The 20,142-nt window shown below is 41.1% G+C and overlaps 1 protein-coding gene across 1 annotated transcript; it reads right to left on the bottom strand.

Annotated features, from left to right (window-relative positions):
- Positions 1 to 1,326: 1,326 nt before the first annotated feature.
- On the bottom strand, positions 1,327 to 2,457 carry LOC147707778 (uncharacterized). Its single transcript, XM_086925667.1, has one exon. The coding sequence runs from the start codon at positions 2,455 to 2,457 to the stop codon at positions 1,327 to 1,329; it is 1,131 nt and encodes a 376-aa protein (XP_086781793.1).
- Positions 2,458 to 20,142: the final 17,685 nt, after the last annotated feature.

The following is a 20,142-nucleotide window of genomic DNA, read 5'->3' as shown; positions in this document are numbered from 1 at the left end:
ACTACCAAATCCCACCACCAAATTAACCGCAGAGTGATCTGAAAGATGCGAAGGGAGATATTCTATTGTTTTAACAGAATCAACCAATCTTTGAGTGATCAAGATATAGTCAATCCTTGACTTATGGTGATATTTAAAATTCCTATAGGAAACCCCCTGTTGGTTTCCTGACCTTTGTCGCCAAACGTCCACAAACCCTTGCTGTCTCATAGTGTCTAGTAAAAAAGATCTAGTTTTAGACAAAACCATGAAGCGATTATTAGGGGACTTGTCCAAGATGGGGTCCAACACAATGTTAAAGTCACCGGCTAAAATTATATGTCCATATTGTCTGCAAAAAAATTGTTTCCAATGAAGAGGGGTCATCCTGATTCGAACCATAATAGCCAACTATTGTAGTTGAAAACCCAGCCATTAGAACTGAGGCTATAGCCCATCTGCCAGAAGAATCTACTACCTGTGAGATTAGCTTAGCTTTAGCTCCTTTTTTGAAAATAATCGCAACCTCTCTTGTATGAGAAGTTTGTGTGGTAGAGACCATAAAGTCAATCCATCTATTCTTTTTAATTATTACCAACAGTTCAGAATGCGTAAGGTGGGTTTCCTGCAACACTATGACCTGTGCATCCGAGTCCTTCAGATATTGCAGAATTCTACTAGCTCAGGGCTTGGTGCGGAGGCCATTGACATTCCAGGAAAGAAAACCTATACTACTCATCTCTTAAACGATAGAGCACCATGATTAGTGTTATACTAGAAGAGATAATTTTAGTAATGTTAAGTACTTGCGCCCAGCAATTATATATGAGATATGTGAAGTATGAGTTACCATTCCAAAAACTACTATACAGGTTATTGAGGACTTTTTTACGTTTTTGCCACCCCTGCGCCCTCACCCGCTCAAGGTGAGAGCCCCCCCCTGTGAAGAACCCTTGCATTATCTAACCGGAACAAAGTCCAGTAGATAGTGCCCCACCGGTTGATCCCCTGCAAAAAAGTCTAACCACTATCTATTGAAGTGAATATACCTAAGTGAGTGAAGAAATTCCGAAGTGAGTGCAAAAATTTAAAAAAAAAAAAAATGTGCTTAAAGCCATAAGACTTTTAGCTAATGCTTATTTAGTGCATTTTTTAGTACATATAAATATATGGGCCTCTGCCCCTTGATATTCAAATTGGGAATATGGAAAGATTGAACAGATTTGATTGAACAACAGGACTTATTTAGGCAGTTAGGGAAAAAGGGACCTAACATTAAAGCCTCCGGCTCCTTAGCCCAAAAACATTAGTGGCTCCTTCACTGGTTACACTGGTCTTACATTAATCCTAACAGCCCGCTTTACCCAGATCCATTAACAACTCATCCGCAGCTTGCACCGACCTGATGTTATACATTTTGTTATTGTGCATTACTTTAAGAGCTGCCGGAAACATCAGCTGAGCTGTTGCTCCCAATCTTCTGAAAGCGTCCAAGCGCTTCCGAAATTCCCATTGCTTTTCGAGTGTTGTTCGGGACAGGTCTGATCTTATCAAAAAAGTAAAGCCTTTCCCAGACAAAGACTTTTGCTTCAAGGCCATATTTAGGATGCGTTCCTTTAGGACGTAAGTGTGAAAATTAACCAAAATTTTGCGCGGTTTAGATCTCTGTGGATTCATTTTAAAAGGGTCTCTATGTACCCTCTGAATATCAACTGACAGCTCTGCGGGAGTGTATTCTAATGACAGTGCTTCCTTCAATAATGTGACGATGTATTGTTTAATGTCTAACCCTTCAGAGCCTTCTCGTACATTCAAAATGCGTATATTTCCCCTTCTTGCATTATTTTCAAGGGACTCCATCCTCTCGCTTAAAGCCAGATCTTCCTTTGTAAGTTTCTTAATATCCTGCCTCCCCTGATCCAGGTAGACTGAATGAAAGCCAACCGTCTCTTCTAACACTCCAGTTCTTATAGTGGGACATTCGATTTTATTGTCAAGTGATTCACAATAATTTTTGAACTCTAGTTGATTAGCAGATGATTCGGCAAATCCTTTCCTTATCTCCAGAGTGAGAGCTGAAAACCTCTCTAGAACAGAGGCTGCGGTCATCGGAACTTGAGAGGCTAAAGGAGGGACCAATAAAGAGTTAATATCAGGTTGAACAGAATTAACAGAATCATCTTCATCTGGACCCCCAGCCACGCCATGCAAGTCGGTAGGATCTAATTCTTCAGCCACTTCAGAATAAACTATAGTAGGATCTTGAGGTTCACTGAGTTGCTGCGTAGATGAAGACTTAAACTCTCTTTCTGGGTCTAGTGATCTTTGCGGGTAAGCTGCTAAATCAGTAGTTGCAGCTGTTTCTATTACTTGACCCGGGCTCTTTTCAGCTTGATCTGACCCCCCAGATAACGATGTATCCAGTGATATGTCAGGTTGGCCAAAAAGTATGGAATTACCCTCTGAGGTCGACGCCATGTCTTGACCGTTTAAGCCTTCAGGTAGGTGTAGAATCTGTGGAATGGCTTTAAAATAGGCGCGGAGTAAAGGTGTAAGTTTGGAACCTGCTGAGAGTAGTGCTTTAGAGTCCTTGGTCTTCGCTTTGGTTTTACTCTTCACAATTGGGTTTTTGGACTTGATTTCAGTGTTTAAAAAAGAGGAAGTTTTCATCTTGGATGATATGTTGACCCCTTTCTCGGCTTCAATTCTCCCTTCTAGGATTCTGACCTTATTTAGATCTAATTTCTTTTTTCGTCCACGACCTCGACCTCGTTTAGACTCATTTTTGGGAGTATTAGGTAAGCTTCCCGTGGTATTAAATGCGCCAGATGTGCCTGGAGTATTCTTATCTGAGGGGGCCTGTAAGTGCTCCTTGACACTGTCAGAATTAATGTCAGAATCAGAAAAAATGAGAGTGTTTTCTGTCAGTGACTGGTCAATAAAACTAGTATTAGCCAATTCATACCCAAAAGACCCCTCCACAGCAGAAACAGAAGCAGGGATTTGTAGATATTGGGGCTGATCTTGTACACCTCCCTTGAAGACTGAGACCGCACTTATGTCAGTAACTGTATCCGAAAGCCTCTCAGGCTCTGAGTCTGCAACCCTTCGGGGTAAAAAGGGATTTTTCAATCTTTTACCCTTCCTAAGCTCCAGGGCGGCTATACAGATCCTCAGACTAGATGGAGTGGCTGGTGCCTCTAAGCGCTTTTCGACGTTGGGAGAGGGAGGGGCTATGGTGCTGCTCCCTAGACGAGCAGTAGAAATGCTAGACGTTTTAGTTGCACTTTCTAAACTCCCTCTTACAAAACCACTCTGAATGCAACAGAGTCCGGAGCTTTATACATTAAAATCCGACTTACGTGCAACAGATGAGTTCACACAGTCCCCCCCGCAATGCCCGCTACCTCCGTAGCCGTGTCTGCAGCCGTCTTCGTCTCCACACTCATTCTAGCCGGGACCGAGACCAAAATGCCATGGAGACAGAGAGAGGACTCCCGTGCATCGACAGCTGCACTGCCTGGAAACCACCATCTGTACGAAAGAGAGGAAAATACCAATCCGTGTTTATTTTCCTAGTTGAGCATAGATTTCACCGAAGAAAGCTCTCCTGAGTGCGCAAAACGATCACTCATGCCCCCATGTACAGGCACTCTTCATCGCGAAGCGGGAGACGGTCCTGCAGGGAGACCAACACGGAGCACTGCGGCGAGCTAGCTTGCCGCCGCCATGTTCTTCCGCCAACATTGCATCTATTAAAATGGGTAACATCAATATCTCTTCAGATGAAGATATCAGGAAGGCATTTAGGGAATTCTTCCAGGTAATATACCAAGAAGACAAAGTGATATCGGTTGAGTCTGTCAAGAGTTGGTTGGATAATATTACTCTACCCTCCCTTTCTCTTGAACAATCCCAACACTTGGATAGTCCCATTACAGAGAGTGAGGTGATATCAGCTATTAAGAAATCTAGGAAGGGGAAGGAGTCGGGACCCGATGGCCTTCCGGCTGAGTTATACAAGTTCTTAGACTCAGAGATCGCACCTTTCCTCACAAAGCTGTTTAATCGAATACTTTTAGAAGGAATGTCCCCCCCAGCATCTTGGGATAATACCTCTATTAGCCTCATTTTAAAATCAGGTAAACCTAAGGAAGAGTGTGGGTCGTATAGGCCAATATCCATTCTGAATGTGGACTATAAAATCTTTACCACAGTTTTATCATCAAGATTGGCCAATATCGCACCTTCTGTCCTTCATTTGGATCAAAAGGGGTTCTTAAAGGGCAGACAATTATATGAATTGACCTTTGATTTAATTCGTGCCATAGATATCGCAACATCCAATAGGCTTCCATTGGCGGCCCTAATGCTGGACATGACCAAGGCTTTCGACAGGGTCAATTGGGTGTACCTGTTGGAGGCCTTGGCCAAGTTTGGAGTGGGGGAAAGTTTTCGTAGGGCGATTGGCTTGTTGTACAGTAATCCTTCTGCATCTCTTCTCATTAATGGCGATTTATCGAGCCCCTTTTCTATTACTAGGGGAACCCGTCAGGGGTGCCCGCTCTCCCCTTTGCTTTTCGATTTTTACATCAAGCCTTTTGCACAATATCTAAGGGAGGAGGTCTCCATCAAACCTTTTCATTATCAAAGCTGGAAGAGGAAGGTGGCACTATATGCCGACGACGTACTTATTCTAACATCAGATGCCGCTATGGCTCTCCCGGCTATAGTGAAATTGGCTCATGCTTTTGGACAAGTGTCGGGGTATGAAATAAACGCAGCCAAAACGGAAATGCTTATTTGGAATGATGAGAACTCTCCTGCAGAACTCCAACCTGGCTCTTCAATGCGTTATTTAGGTTTGACAATTGTAAAAGATATTAACAAAATAGTCTAAGTTAATTTGTCCACAGTGCTTAAAGACTGCCGGAGGCTTCTCCAATCTTGGTCACATCTTTCCCTGTCACTAATAGGTAGGGTCAATCTTATTAAAATGTCTATTCTGCCAAAAATTTCTTTTTTATTTAATACCATCCCTTTATACTTTGATCAAAATATCTTAGCCAAATTTCAATCAAATGTTTCATCTTTCATCTGGAATAACCATCTTCCACGTATCGCCTGGAAGAAACTAAGACAGCGATGTGATAAGGGTGGTTTGGCGGCTCCAGATCTAAAAATCTATGCTTGGGCCTTTCAATTATCCCACTCAAGGATGTTGTTGAAGAATCCAGAAGCCTCGGGGTGGGCTTGATGTATGCAGCTATGTTGGAGGGGGAAAATATCAATCATTCTAGTTTTCTTTTTAAGTTTGGAAATCCTAAGTTTAAAAAAAAAATTAAACTGAAGACTCTAACAGGGTTTTGCTCGAACATGGGCTGAAATCATGAAATCCATAAAAGTAAAATATTTTTGCGTAAAAACTCTGCTGTGGGACTTGCCTGAAAGTCCTGCCTGGCTTGATGACATCTTGGCAGTTCCTCTGAGAGAGGCAGGTATGGAAGTTTGGGGGGACCTTTTCTACGAGGGAGATTTATTTTCATGGGAACATTTGCAAGCCAAGGTTGGCCCTAACTATTCACGCTTCAAATATATTCAGATCTATAGTTGGACTGCAGCTTATAAAGCATCGCCTGCTAATAAAAATAAGTTTAAACTTGGAGGACATAGTCCATTTATCTCCGATCTACTAAACAGAGGTCCAGAAAAGAAAGAAATATCTAAATGGTATAACTTTATTATGGAGGAGGCAGATGGAGACTTTGTCTTGCCAGAGTCATTATGGGGTTTTGTTCTGGTGGATTTTAACTTACAATCTCTTTGGAAGTCTTCTTTTGAGCTTCTGTGGAGCATTGTCAAGCCATCGTGGCTTCGTAGAAATCATATTTTCACCCTCTATAGGGCGTACTATTCCCCTTTAAGACTCTCTAAATTTTCAGGACGTCAGTCAGTGTCTTGTACAAAATGTGGCTTGACTGCTGCTTCGGATACTCATATGTTTTTGGAATGCCCGGCACTAACAGCATTTTGGCAGGATATTAGCAATTGCCTTACGGAGACTCTAGGAAGACCTGTTATAATGGATTTGTCTCTAATAATTTTCGGAGTCCTAGAAGGAGTACAACACATACCCAGATGTCTAGTTTTTTATTCCATCCTGCTCGCAAGAAGAGAGATCTGCAGGAAATGGAAGGACCCCTTACCTCCCTCCTTTAGAGATTAGCAAAACTCAGTATTGCAGACTTCAGTTACAGATCTGGCCAGATCTGGTAACCGCAGAAAAAGGGCCTTTTGGTAATTACTCACGTGGCTTCAGTGATGTATGCGGGTTTTTTTTTTTTTTTTCCCCGAGTCCAATGATTGATCTCCTATGGTGCTCTTTTATTTTGCACCAATGGAACAGCCGATATCCGGTTCATGCCCGGCCCCCTCTTGGCTGCTAAAACTACTGGTTGGCAAATTAAGGACTCGGTGCCTCCTTGGATTACGGTGGAAGACTGTGGGATAGGCGGCCCCCTTAAAACATGCGTCCCCTCCAGTTTTTCAGATAAACTGAGACAGCTTTTCCCGTTGATACCTTTTGGCACTTTGTCTACATGGTGGTTATGAGGACAAAAAAAAGAAAAAAAAAAGAAAAAAAAAAAAATTTATAAGTGTGAATATTGGTACTTCAGTATCTGATACTAGATAAAGAAAAGCAAAATATAGTTTTTTTTCTTTTCTGACATCAGTTTCTACCTCATGACAGACAGTTACAATACCATCCAAAAGTGTGAAATGAAAGAAATTGAGACAAGGACACTATGGCCTCACAACTAGAAATAAAAGGGTCAAAAGGCGGAAAAAGTCGTGAAAAGGAAAAGAACTGCGGGGACAAAAACATTTCTTTAAATTGCTTTCAGCTGTAACAAAACTAATCCTCGTCTTTGCCAACGAACTGATTTCTTTTGGCGCAGAGTACCAAGCTAGTCATTCTCCACATATTCACATGCTGAAATTTGGAACAGACACTGATGAATCTGTCTTGTCTTTCATACAGCAGTATGTGACATGCGCCATCCCAAAAGACTGTGCAGAAAAGGGCTTGAGACAACAAATACTACATTTTCAAACACATAGATGTGGGAAGTACTGTCATCAAAAATACAGATGCAAAGGACAATTTTACACAAGATGTCATTTTGGATGTGTACGACCCGTCATCTCAGAAGTAAGAGTCAACAGATTTCTGTCTGTAGTATGACATGCCTTGAAATAGAAATCACCAATAAATACAAAAAACCAGAGAAGAGTAGATGCATATCAATGATTACAACCCTGTGATTCTGAAGATGTGGAATGCATATATAGATCTACCATTTGTTGCAGAGAACTCCATTGCTGATTATCATTACATGAAATTTAAGAAAATCAAAGAAGACAGAGATGGAAAAATCTGTGGGAGGGGATTTCTGCAAAGGAGAGTCTTATCAAGAAAATCTACAGCATCAGCTTGGAAATGCTTTCCCATAGAGATATAGATTGTAATGAATACTCAGACAGGTTGAGCATGGCTAGTTTGTTTCCCAAGTCAAGAGGAATTGTTCGGGTAAGCCTAGGCCTTGCAAGCAGTCAAAATAGGGTGCTAAGGTCTTTCCCAGTCGAGTTCCAAGATGGCTGTAAACTTTTCATGGTTGAAGAGTTGGCAGCCAATCACATTTCAGAAGGCTTTCAGTAGGATTTTGAGCTCCCAGATATCTATATTTTTAAACTTAAATATCTTTGAAACTACTGAATGGATTTGCACCAAATCACAAAAAGCATGCTTTCTGGACTAACATCTAGCTTTCTGCCAAACTTGGTGTAATTCTGTTCACCGGTTTGAGCTGTGTTTGTGTAAAAAAAAAAAATGAAAAATGCCCATACACATAACATTGTGAAAACGTGTTTTGAGACCCCCCTTTTTTTCTCGGCCCCCGCTTGACGGATCGCCCTGAAACTTTCAACACAGCAACTGTACCAAAAAGGGGATGTTTTTGAAAATGTAGTGAAGAATTGTCAAACGGCATCAAAGTTATTTGTAAAACAACAAACTCTTTTCCTATAGAAACTTTGGTCCTAACTATAACTACCCACAGGTGACACATATATATATATATATATATATATATATATATATATATATATATATATATATATATATATATATATATATATATATATATATATATATATATATATATATGTATATATATATATATACCGTGAACTGCACGAGGGAACTGCCTGCACTGTTGGAATGTTCCGAGTCTGCAACTGTGGTGTGTGGGGGGGTGAAGGTGCAGGCCAGCCGCTTTTTCCACAAGAACATCCAGGTGCATTGAGGGAGTATAGGCAGTGACCGCCCACTGGGGCAGTACAGACGCCTTGTGACTGCCGTTCCTGAGACCCGGAGTGCCGAGTTTTGGGATACTCCCTAGTACCTGTCAGGTGTCAGCAGCCAATCGCAGCAAGACATTTTGTTTAAAAGGTGGACATTGGCGAGCATTCAAGGATTGAAGGCATTTGAAAAAGTTTTATTATGAAACGCGTCATGCCAGAAAGCCGCGCAATGAAGTGTGCTGGACCAGGTTACCTATGTGTGGCTTTTTCTTCTTCCAGGTGAAGGGGATTTGGACTGTATATATATATATATATATACATATATATATATATATATATATATATATATATATATATATATATATATATATATATATATATATATATTACCTACTGGCGGTCGCCAGTAGGTAGTTATAGTTAGGATTTTTTTCAATGTTAAATCTCAAAATTCTATTTGGAATAACTTTGGCACCGGTTGACGAATCTGCCTGAAAATTTCCTGAAAATGGCCTCGCGGCGTTCCGGTCCTTCCCTGAAAGTTTGGGGGGGATTCGTCAAGCGGAGGCCGAGATAAAAGGGGGGTCCCAAAACGCGTTTTCCCCATGTTAATTTCCATAGGGCGGTCGATTTCACTTTTAGCCCGAACGGCTGAATGGATTTCCACCAAACTTGGCAAAATTGTAGGGACTGGTAGCCCGATGTGCCTTTGCTATGTCTCAAGATATGTGCTCCAGTGGATTTTGAGTAATTAAGGTTCAAAAAAATATATATATCTATAGCAGCGCTCCGGTACGCGCACCGGTACGCGCACCGGGCGCGCCACGCGACTTGCGCGCAGAAAGCTGATTGGCTCTGGGGTGTCTGTAAACATTCTAAACAGTCCGGAGCGGCCGCCATCTTGTGTCTCGGTAGGATCGAGACACGAGAGGTGGCCAAAACAAAGAGGGAAATGACCATAAGGGGGCAGAGTAGACCCCCCCTGACCCCCTAGGTTTGATGTGGGGGCCATAAAAGGGCCCCGCGGGGCAAAAAAAAAAATTTTTTTTTTTTTGATTTTCGCGGGGGGAGCGCCCGGTACGCGCACCGGTGCGCGTACCGGGGAGCGTACCATGGGGAAAAAGAATGACAGTTTTAAAAGTAGCTGTTTAGAAAAAAAAATGTTTAGTTGTTTTTTTTATATATACACATACATATATATAAATGCATATGCACATATATATGCATATATGTCTATATGTGTGCGTGTAGAGAGAGGTAGAGAGGTAGAGGTGTAGAGGTAGAGAGGTAGAGAGGTAGCGGTAGAGAGGTAAAGATTAGTAGAGAGAGAAGAAGAGAGAGGTAGAGAGGTAGAGAGTAGAGAGTGAGTAATAGAGAGTAGAGAGTGAGTAGTAGAGAGTAGTAGAGAGCAGTAGAGAGAGTAGCAGAGTGAGTAGTAGAGAGTAGTAGAGTGAATAGTAGAGTGAGTAGTAGAGAGTAGTAGAGAGTGAGTAGTAGAGAGTGAGTAGTAGAGAGTAGTAGAGAGTAAGTAGTAGAGTGAGTAGTAGAGAGTAGTAGAGAGTGAGTAGTAGAGAGTAGGAGAGAGTAAGTAGTAGAGAGTAGTGGAGAATATTCCAAAGTTTGGCACAGCACCACTTTCACAATGAGTCCAATCAAATCATATCACTTAGAGTACTTATTGAAGCGCTGAATCTTGGTGTATATTCAAATGCTTTTATTTTCCTTAAGTTTATGTACCACAGCCAGCCGAAACGTTTCGTTCTGTACACCAGAACTTCTTCAGGGCGTTCTTATTTCCTTCAAGTTATGTCGGTATCCCGTTGTCATATAACTAGATATTTCTTCCAAATGTTAGACGAGACATAAGTATATTCTTATTAAAAGTGACTAGGTATCAATTTTACCCACACAATTCGGGCAGACTTGAGTAATTTATAGCATCCTCAAAGTCAGTCTTTCAAAAATTCCAAAGTATAGGACATGATAATCCAAATCCAAATGTTTCTCAAGAAAAGTCATTTACAATCGTTCGGAATATCGGTGTTTGGGCAGATATGATCCACGGACCCCCAGTATGCAAGGGGAATTAGTCCCCCCTCTGCAAATGCGCCAGTGGCCTGCATTGCAGAGAGGTGTAACAAGGGTGTGGCCTCATTACACTTCTCTGCAATGCAGCTCCCTCGCGCATACTGGAGGCTCCTGGTGGACTAGTTGACCCCAGGGACCCCCAGTATGCAAGGGGAATTAGTTCCCCCTCTGCAAACGCGGCAGTGGGCTGCGTTGCAGAGAGGTGTAACAAGGGGCATAGTCTCATTACACCTCTGCAATGCAGCCCCAGGCGCATACTGGAGGTTCCAGGTGGGCTAATTGGCCCCCAGGGGCCCTGTCAAGGCGACGCTTTCCTCAGGATCTGTCGTGAAGTTATAAAGACCCACCTCTCGATACCTCCAATTCCGAATGTAATTACTACACAGAATCTTGGAGTGATCAAGCGGGGGGAAAAGGGAGTTAGGAAGGGGACAGCAGGGAAGGAGATCTGGAAAGGAAAAGTTAGTAACAAAACATTCCGTAAATCTAAATTGACTTTGAAACCTGGAGCCAAAGCTGGATTATTCTGCAAAAACCTGTTGCTTAATCACAGACACTGAAGATACATTAGACTTCTTAATAATAAATACCAAATCTTTCACAACAACCTTTTCACCATATTGTTATTCTCTTGTGAATAGCGACAAAACATTCTTATCATAATTTTGTTCTTCTCTTGTGAATTGCGACAGATTCTCTTTAAGCAAAAACAAAACTCACTCCTTAGTAAATAACCTCTTTACCAAAGCTTTGAGAACAAACCAATACAAAGTCACACTGCTATCTTTGTCCTCAGATATAACTAAAACTCCTCTTGACCTTTTCTCCCGAAAGACATTTCAAAGAAAGAGTTGCGCAAAAACAAACAGTTTTAGAAATGAATGCACGCGCTTTCACATACTTTGCACTTTTAAGTTAAACATCTCTTGCCAGCAACAAGATGTAAACGCAGTTTTCAAAGAGCAAAATATACCAATGATTTCACACTTCTGTGCTTTTAATTATTCCTCATAACATAAACTACTAGTTTTATCAAATATAAATCAAGAAAGTATACTCAAAGGACTTTAGCGCCGAGAACTAGCATTGATAAGTCCTACCTGTAGAGTACGACCTACTCTACTACCTTTGAAGGACAAACATCCCCGAAATGGCTCTTCCAACCGATAACCTTGCACAAGGAGCAAGCTGGATACTGACACGCCCCTTGGAAAACGATCCTCAAGGCCTCCAATGGAATCCTTCATCAATAACAGCTGGAACTCTGCAAATGGGAGAGGGAGCAAGAAGAGAACACAGCCACTCCCCAGACGATTCCAGAATAGTGAGCACAAGAGACAGGGCGCGGTCGCGTAAGCCAACGTGCTTACGGCGCCCACGTATGCGACCGGGCTACCAAACCTCACGCATTACGCGTGAGCATGCCAAACCTCACTCATTACGCGTGAGCATGCGAAACCTCACTCATTACGCGTGAGCATGCGAAACCTCACGCATTAGGCGGAAAACACAGCAAACAGCAGGGAAACTTGCACAAACCTACAAACAGGGATGCAATTTAACAGCACAAGCAGGTTTAAAGCACATCAGCCACCAACGCCCTCCCAAAGAGGACTGATGCATTTTGCCACAAGGGCAACTCCGAATGCAGAGTGGGGCGGGCCCTAGACCACAAGCCACCCTAGCCCTGACATTACACCCCCCTCCCAAGAGTGGTCTAGGGCCCGGCTTTAGAGGGTGGAGGAGATGGAAACGGCGCACCAAGCGTGGGGCATGAACATTTGCAGCCGGTTCCCAGGAATCATTTTCAGCACCGTATCCCTTCCAGGAGACAAGATACCACAACCTGGAACCCCGACGTCTAGAATCCAAAATGTCTTGCACCTCATACTCCCAATTACCATGAACCAAAATCGGAGCTGGACGGGGAGCCAGATTCTGAGTAGCAGGTTTAAGGAGGGAAGTATGAAACACTGGATGAATTCTTAGAGACTTAGGCAACAACAACTTGAATGTCACAGGGTTCACCTGTCGAAGAACTGGGTAAGGACCAATGTACTTAGGTTGAAACATGCTTTTGTGTTTGAAGTTCAAGTTTTTGGTAGACAACCAAACTTTATCCCCAGGGGCATACACAGGACCTGAACGATGTTTTTTGTCATATTGCTCTTTGTATTTCTTCTTGCTTTGCAACAAGCGCTCCTGAATTTGACGGTGAATAGTTTGCATGAGTTGTACAGAGTCTCTAACTGCTGGTACACCACCATCATCTTTGGCCATAGTCAATGGTATGGTGTTAGGTTCATAGCCATAGAGTGCCTGGAACGGAGAGGAACCGGTTGATGAATGCGGCGAAGTGTTATACGCAAATTCAGCAATCCAAAGCAAATCCAACCAAGATTTCTTAGAGTCCGTAACATAACACCTCAAGTATTGTTTCAAAGTTTGGTTCAGTCTTTCAGTCTGCCCATCAGTTTGGGGGTGATAACTAGTGGACATATTGGAGGTGATGTGTAGATCTTTGCACCATTGCTGCCAGAACTTGGAAGAGAATTGAGACCCTCGATCCGAAAGCAATACTGAAGGCAGTCCATGTAAGCGCACCACATGTCGCAGAAATATTTGTGCTAACTGTCCCGCAGTGGGTAGCTGTTTACAAGGGATGAAATGAGCATATTTGGTTAAACTGTCCACAACCACTAGAATCACAGTATGGTGTTGAATTGGTGGTAGATCAGTAATGAAGTCCAAAGAAATATGTTTCCATGGTTCAGTTGGTGTCGGTAGAACCTGTAGAAAACCTTTAGGCTTAGTGTGATCGGATTTAAATCTTGCACAGACCTCACAATCATTAGCCATTTTCAGCACATCCTTTTGCAGCGTTGGCCACCAAAACATCTTTTGTATTTTCTCCACAGTCTTCCGAGGGCCTGGATGCCCGGCCATAGGATGTGAATGTAACCAGTTAAACACAGTTTCTTGTAATTGCAAAGAGGGCAGATAAACTTGTTTTCCATGGAAAGGTATCCCTTCTTTGATGGTTTGGTTAGCATTGGAGTTCAACCATGATTTCCACAGAGAAGAAGGAAAATTTTCATGAATATTCTCCAAAAATTGGTCTGCCGAAAGTACATTAATTACTTTGCCTGGATCGATTATTGGTTGAGGAGTTCCTTCAAAGCGATGCAAAGAAGAGTCTTTTCTGGATAGGGCATCAGCTTTCTTGTTGTCTTGGCCTGGACGGAAGGTAATTATGAAGTCATATTCGGCAAAGAACATCATCCACCTGAGTTGTCTCGGGGTCAACATTCTGGCTGAGCTCATAAACTGTAAATTTCTATGATCAGTGTACACGGTTACAGTAAATTTCGCTCCCATTATGTAATGTCTCCATTCTTTAAAGGCTTCTAGAATAGCTAATAGTTCTTTTTCAGCTATTACATAATTTTGCTCTGCGGGATTTAGTTTTCGAGACATGTAGGCAACCGGATGCATTTGTCCAGTGGTGTGATGTCTTTGAGAGAGGATGGCTGCTATAGCTACATCAGAGGCGTCAGCTTCAATGATAAAGGGTTCCTCCACATTGGGATGCATGAGAACTGGAGCTTCAGTAAAGGCTTTTTTTAACTTCTGGAATGCAAATTCAGCTTCTGTGGACCATTCAAAGTTCACCTTCTTTCTCAACAATCGTGTGATGGGAGCTACTACAGCAGAAAAGTGATCAATGAAGCGGCGGTAAAAGTTTGCAAATCCCAAAAAGCACTGAATGTCTCGAACAGATGTCGGAGTGGGCCAATCAGCAACAGCCTTGATCTTTCTGTCTGTCATTTTCATGCCAGTTGGAGTGAGGAGGACTCCTAAAAATTCAACTTCATGAACATGGAAATCACATTTAGATAATTTGCAGTACAAATTATGAGATTGCAGGGTGCTCAAAACCTTTTTGACGTGACCTTCATGTTCAGTTTCAGAATCCGAGTAGATCAAAATATCGTCTATATAGACAATAACAAAGAGATCTAGAAACTCTTTCAAGGCATCATTCAAAAAAAACTGAAAAGCAGCTGGTGCATTGCACAGCCCGAATGGCATCACCAAGTACTCAAACAATCCATATCGGGTTTTGAAAGCAGTCTTCCATTCATCCCCTTGCCTAATACGAACCAAATGGTAGGCTCCTCTGAGGTCCAACTTAGTGTAGATTTTTGCCTTTTTAACTTGGTCCAATAGAACAGGGATGAGAGGCAATGGGTACTTATTTTTGACTGTGATTTTGTTCAACGCCCTATAATCGATGCAAGTCCTCAATTCCCCATTAGCTTTCGGAATGAAAAATAAAGGAGACGCTGCCGGAGACTTGGAGGGGCGGATGAATCCATTCTCAAGATATTGATCGAGATATAGTCTTAGATGTTGATTCTCTTTTTCAGATAAAGCATAAATGCGACAATTTGGTACACTAGATCCAGGTACAAGATCGATTTGACAGTCATAGCTTCGATGAGGAGGAAGGATGGCTGCCTTAGCTTCACTGAAAACTTCTGCGAAGTCCTTGTAAACTTTTGGTAACAATGTTTCTTTTTCCTCAGCTGTGGCCAATTGACTCAGAATTGGTTTTGAGGTATTGAGACAAGACGAATGACAAAAATCAGATAGGAAAACCAGTTCTCTCTTACGCCAATCTATGGTTGGATTGTGTAAGCAAAGCCAAGGCATTCCTAAAATGAAACCATACTGGGGTGCTTGGATCACATCAAATTGAAGCTCTTCCTTATGTACCTGTTGCTTAGCATCTTCGCAGAACAGAGCAACTTTAGATGTTTGCATGGTTACTGGACCTCCAGCTAGAATTTTTCCATCCACAGCTTGCACTATTTCTGGAGTCTCTTTTTGTTCACAGATGATTCCTAAACGTTGGGCTGTTTCTAAATCTACAAAATTTCCTGTAGCTCCAGAATCGACTAAAACTTCCATTTGGCATGTTTCATGAATTAACCTAATTTGCACAGCTAACCTGAAGTGAGCTTTGTAGTTAGAAACACATGAGTTCACAGAAGGGAAGGCAATAGTACCCAAGAGATCTCCCTTCAAACATCTTGGGCTAGTTAGTTTTCCGATTTTGGATCTGTTTTTTCCAGAGCAGCTGATTTACTAGAGTTAGGAAATTTTCCCTTTGGTTTCGTTAAACAGTCCTTCACGAAGTGACCTTTTCGGCCACAATAAAGGCATTGTCCATTCTTTCGACGATTATCTTTCTCATCTTTGGACAATGGTTGTCTTAAAGTTCCTATTTCCATTGGCTCTGAACCAGTTTCTGAATTTGCAAATTGAGGCCTAGATTTAGCTTCTGATCTCCAACTTGGTTTATCCGTTCTTTTTTTATCTGATCTCCGTTCAGAGAGTCTATGGTCTAAGCGCAGCGTAAGATTAATCAATTCAGAGCAAATTACAGGTTGAGGATCAATTTGTGCCAGAACATCTTTTAGATCGTCCTTTAAACCTTGATAAAAGAGAGCTGCTCTTTTTTCCTCTGGCCAAGAAGTCTCAGCGATTAATCTGTTGAAATGAGACAGATAAGAAACAAGGTCCCTATTGCCTTGTTTCAATTGAAGTAGTTCTCGATCAGCGGACAGAGTAACAGTTCTGCGATCAAAAACTTTTTCAAATTCCTCCACAAATCGTTTCCAATTGTAAAGCAAAGTGTCATCGTGTCTGACCAAAGGAACTGCCCAGTTTGCGGCATCTCCGGTCAAGTAGGAAATTAAAAACGCAATTTTAGACTGTGGGGTTGAAAACGCAGTGGGTCTACAAGCAAAATGCAACTCGATCTGAGTCAAAAAAATTTGCACCTTGGAGGGGTCCCCAGAAAAACGTTCAGGAGCTGCCAAAGGAATTTGAGGGGGCACAGTAACAGCTATGTTTGTATTTCCCCTACTAACACCAGTTTCTTGAACCTCTTCCGGAAGAGGAGTATTCTGTAATTGAATATTTTCTACCTTAGCTGCTAACAAAGCAGTTACATCCATGGTTTCCTTTAAATCTGCTTGAATACGCATGATTGCAGACATTAAGTCATTTATGGTGGTCATTATGACTTCACGTACAGACCAGGAGGAAAAAATAATTCGTGGGCTCACTATTCTGTCAAGGCGACGCTTTCCTCAGGATCTGTCGTGAAGTTATAAAGACCCACCTCTCGATACCTCCAATTCCGAATGTAATTACTACACAGAATCTTGGAGTGATCAAGCGGGGGGAAAAGGGAGTTAGGAAGGGGACAGCAGGGAAGGAGATCTGGAAAGGAAAAGTTAGTAACAAAACATTCCGTAAATCTAAATTGACTTTGAAACCTGGAGCCAAAGCTGGATTATTCTGCAAAAACCTGTTGCTTAATCACAGACACTGAAGATACATTAGACTTCTTAATAATAAATACCAAATCTTTCACAACAACCTTTTCACCATATTGTTATTCTCTTGTGAATAGCGACAAAACATTCTTATCATAATTTTGTTCTTCTCTTGTGAATTGCGACAGATTCTCTTTAAGCAAAAACAAAACTCACTCCTTAGTAAATAACCTCTTTACCAAAGCTTTGAGAACAAACCAATACAAAGTCACACTGCTATCTTTGTCCTCAGATATAACTAAACTCCTCTTGACCTTTTCTCCCGAAAGACATTTCAAAGAAAGAGTTGCGCAAAAACAAACAGTTTTAGAAATGAATGCACGCGCTTTCACATACTTTGCACTTTTAAGTTAAACATCTCTTGCCAGCAACAAGATGTAAACGCAGTTTTCAAAGAGCAAAATATACCAATGATTTCACACTTCTGTGCTTTTAATTATTCCTCATAACATAAACTACTAGTTTTATCAAATATAAATCAAGAAAGTATACTCAAAGGACTTTAGCGCCGAGAACTAGCATTGATAAGTCCTACCTGTAGAGTACGACCTACTCTACTACCTTTGAAGGACAAACATCCCCGAAATGGCTCTTCCAACCGATAACCTTGCACAAGGAGCAAGCTGGATACTGACACGCCCCTTGGAAAACGATCCTCAAGGCCTCCAATGGAATCCTTCATCAATAACAGCTGGAACTCTGCAAATGGGAGAGGGAGCAAGAAGAGAACACAGCCACTCCCCAGACGATTCCAGAATAGTGAGCACAAGAGACAGGGCGCGGTCGCGTAAGCCAACGTGCTTACGGCGCCCACGTATGCGACCGGGCTACCAAACCTCACGCATTACGCGTGAGCATGCCAAACCTCACTCATTACGCGTGAGCATGCGAAACCTCACTCATTACGCGTGAGCATGCGAAACCTCACGCATTAGGCGGAAAACACAGCAAACAGCAGGGAAACTTGCACAAACCTACAAACAGGGATGCAATTTAACAGCACAAGCAGGTTTAAAGCACATCAGCCACCAACGCCCTCCCAAAGAGGACTGATGCATTTTGCCACAAGGGCAACTCCGAATGCAGAGTGGGGCGGGCCCTAGACCACAAGCCACCCTAGCCCTGACAGGCCCCCAGTATGCAAGGGGAATTAGTTTCCCCTCTTCAAACATGCACGGGGGCTGCGTTGCAGAGAGGTGTAAAAAGGGTTGTGGCTTCATTACACCTCTCTGCAATGCAGTCCCCTGGCGCATACTGGAGATTCCTGGTGGGCTTTCAGGTCTTATATAGTTAGGAATTAGCATTAAAAAAACCTTTGAAATTCACTGAAAAAACCATAGGTTTCACACCAGTTATAGTTAGGAATTAGCATTTAAAAAACCTTTGAAATTCACTGAAAAAACCATAGGTTTCACACCAGTTATAGTTAGGAATTAGCATTTAAAAAACCTATTAAATTCACTGACAAAACCAGTTATAGTTAGCTGGAAATTTTACTGACATAAAACCATTGAAATTCCCACGTTATAGTTAGTTGGACTCACTATAACTTGCGCGCCTGCAATGCACTGCTGATGACGTCACATATTACATCACTCATGACATGGTCAGTGACATCACTGATGACACCATGACACCATCCTTGTGACAGAGTGACAGACCTAATTTCAGTGTAATGTAACGCTTGAAACACATATTCAAAAATAGAAACAAACATTTTCAAAAAAATGGAGATACCCAAACCAGTAACAACAACCAATTCAGTAATTCCACCATCTATATACTCATCCACTCATTCACCAACAGTTCTATATAGTCACTCATATATATACTCACTCATCATATGTAGTGATACACCTATACATCCTGTTACACATCAGCAGTCATCCAAAAGTTACTCACACACATACTCACACATGCACAAAAAACTATTGAACATCCATTTATTTGCATATACATTTATACACACACTACCACCTTACTTCTAAGGAAACTTACACATACTTACTCTCTTAAACAATCACTTATAGAAACACATACTTATTTAAACAGGAACTCCTACAATCTCTCACTATATATACTATACTCACTTATATACATCAATACTCACATATACTAGATTAAAACATATGTCGTTACTAATGAAGACACTAGTGAGACAGTCATTCAATCACTAACACACACATATACACACTCGTCCACCCATACAGTCCTGCACATATGCTGTCTTCAAAACACATACAAACAGTGAGTCAGTCACCAACCCCTGCAGCCACTTATACACAAAGAGAAACACTGATACAAACATTTAAATATTTAAACAATACTCGCTAATATATGTATTCACTAAGATACACTTAATAAGCCAGTTAACCAACCAATTTTTTTTAAAAAAAACATCCATTTACACACTTATTTAAACATTTATTCTTCCATCGACCTTTACAAATACATATATAAAACAAATTTATTTTTCAGAAAGACACACATTCACTGGATGGTGTCATCAGTGATGTCATGAGTGATGTTACTGACCATGTCATGAGTGATGTAATATGTGACGTCATCAGCAGTGCATTGCAGGCGCGCAAGTTATAGTGAGCCCAACTAACTATAACGTGGGAATTTCAATGGTTTTATGTCAGTAAAATTTCCAGCTAACTATAACTGGTTTTGTCAGTGAATTTAATAGGTTTTTTAAATGCTAATTCCTAACTATAACTGGTGTGAAACCTATGGTTTTTTCAGTGAATATATATATATATATATATATATATATATATATATATATATATATATATATATATATATATATATATATATATATATATATATATATATATATATATATATATATATATATATATATATATATATATATATATATATATATATATATTCACTGAAAAAACCATTGGTTATAGCCAATATATAGTTAGGAATTAGCATTTACAAAACCTTGAAAATTCACTGAAAAAAACATGGGTTATAGACCATATATAGTTAGGAATTAGCATTTACAAAACCTTATTTTACTCACACAAAACCATTGAAATTTCATATATAGTTAGTTGCACTAACTATATATCGCGCACCCGCAATCCACTGCTGATCATGTCACATATTACATCATTCATGACATGATCAGTGACATCACTGATGACATCACTGATGACATCTGTATGTTTCTGAAAAGTCAAAATATGTCTTACATATTGAAGAATGAGTGGATGTATAAGTGTCTGGATGAAGGATTTAGTAGGTGCATGACTGACTGTATGAGTGAGTGATTAAATGTGTC

The sequence above is a fragment of the Lissotriton vulgaris genome, chromosome 6 (assembly GCF_964263255.1).
Source record: "Lissotriton vulgaris chromosome 6, aLisVul1.2, whole genome shotgun sequence".
Taxonomy (NCBI): domain Eukaryota; kingdom Metazoa; phylum Chordata; class Amphibia; order Caudata; family Salamandridae; genus Lissotriton; species Lissotriton vulgaris.
This window is presented reverse-complemented; position numbering and strand designations above follow the sequence as displayed.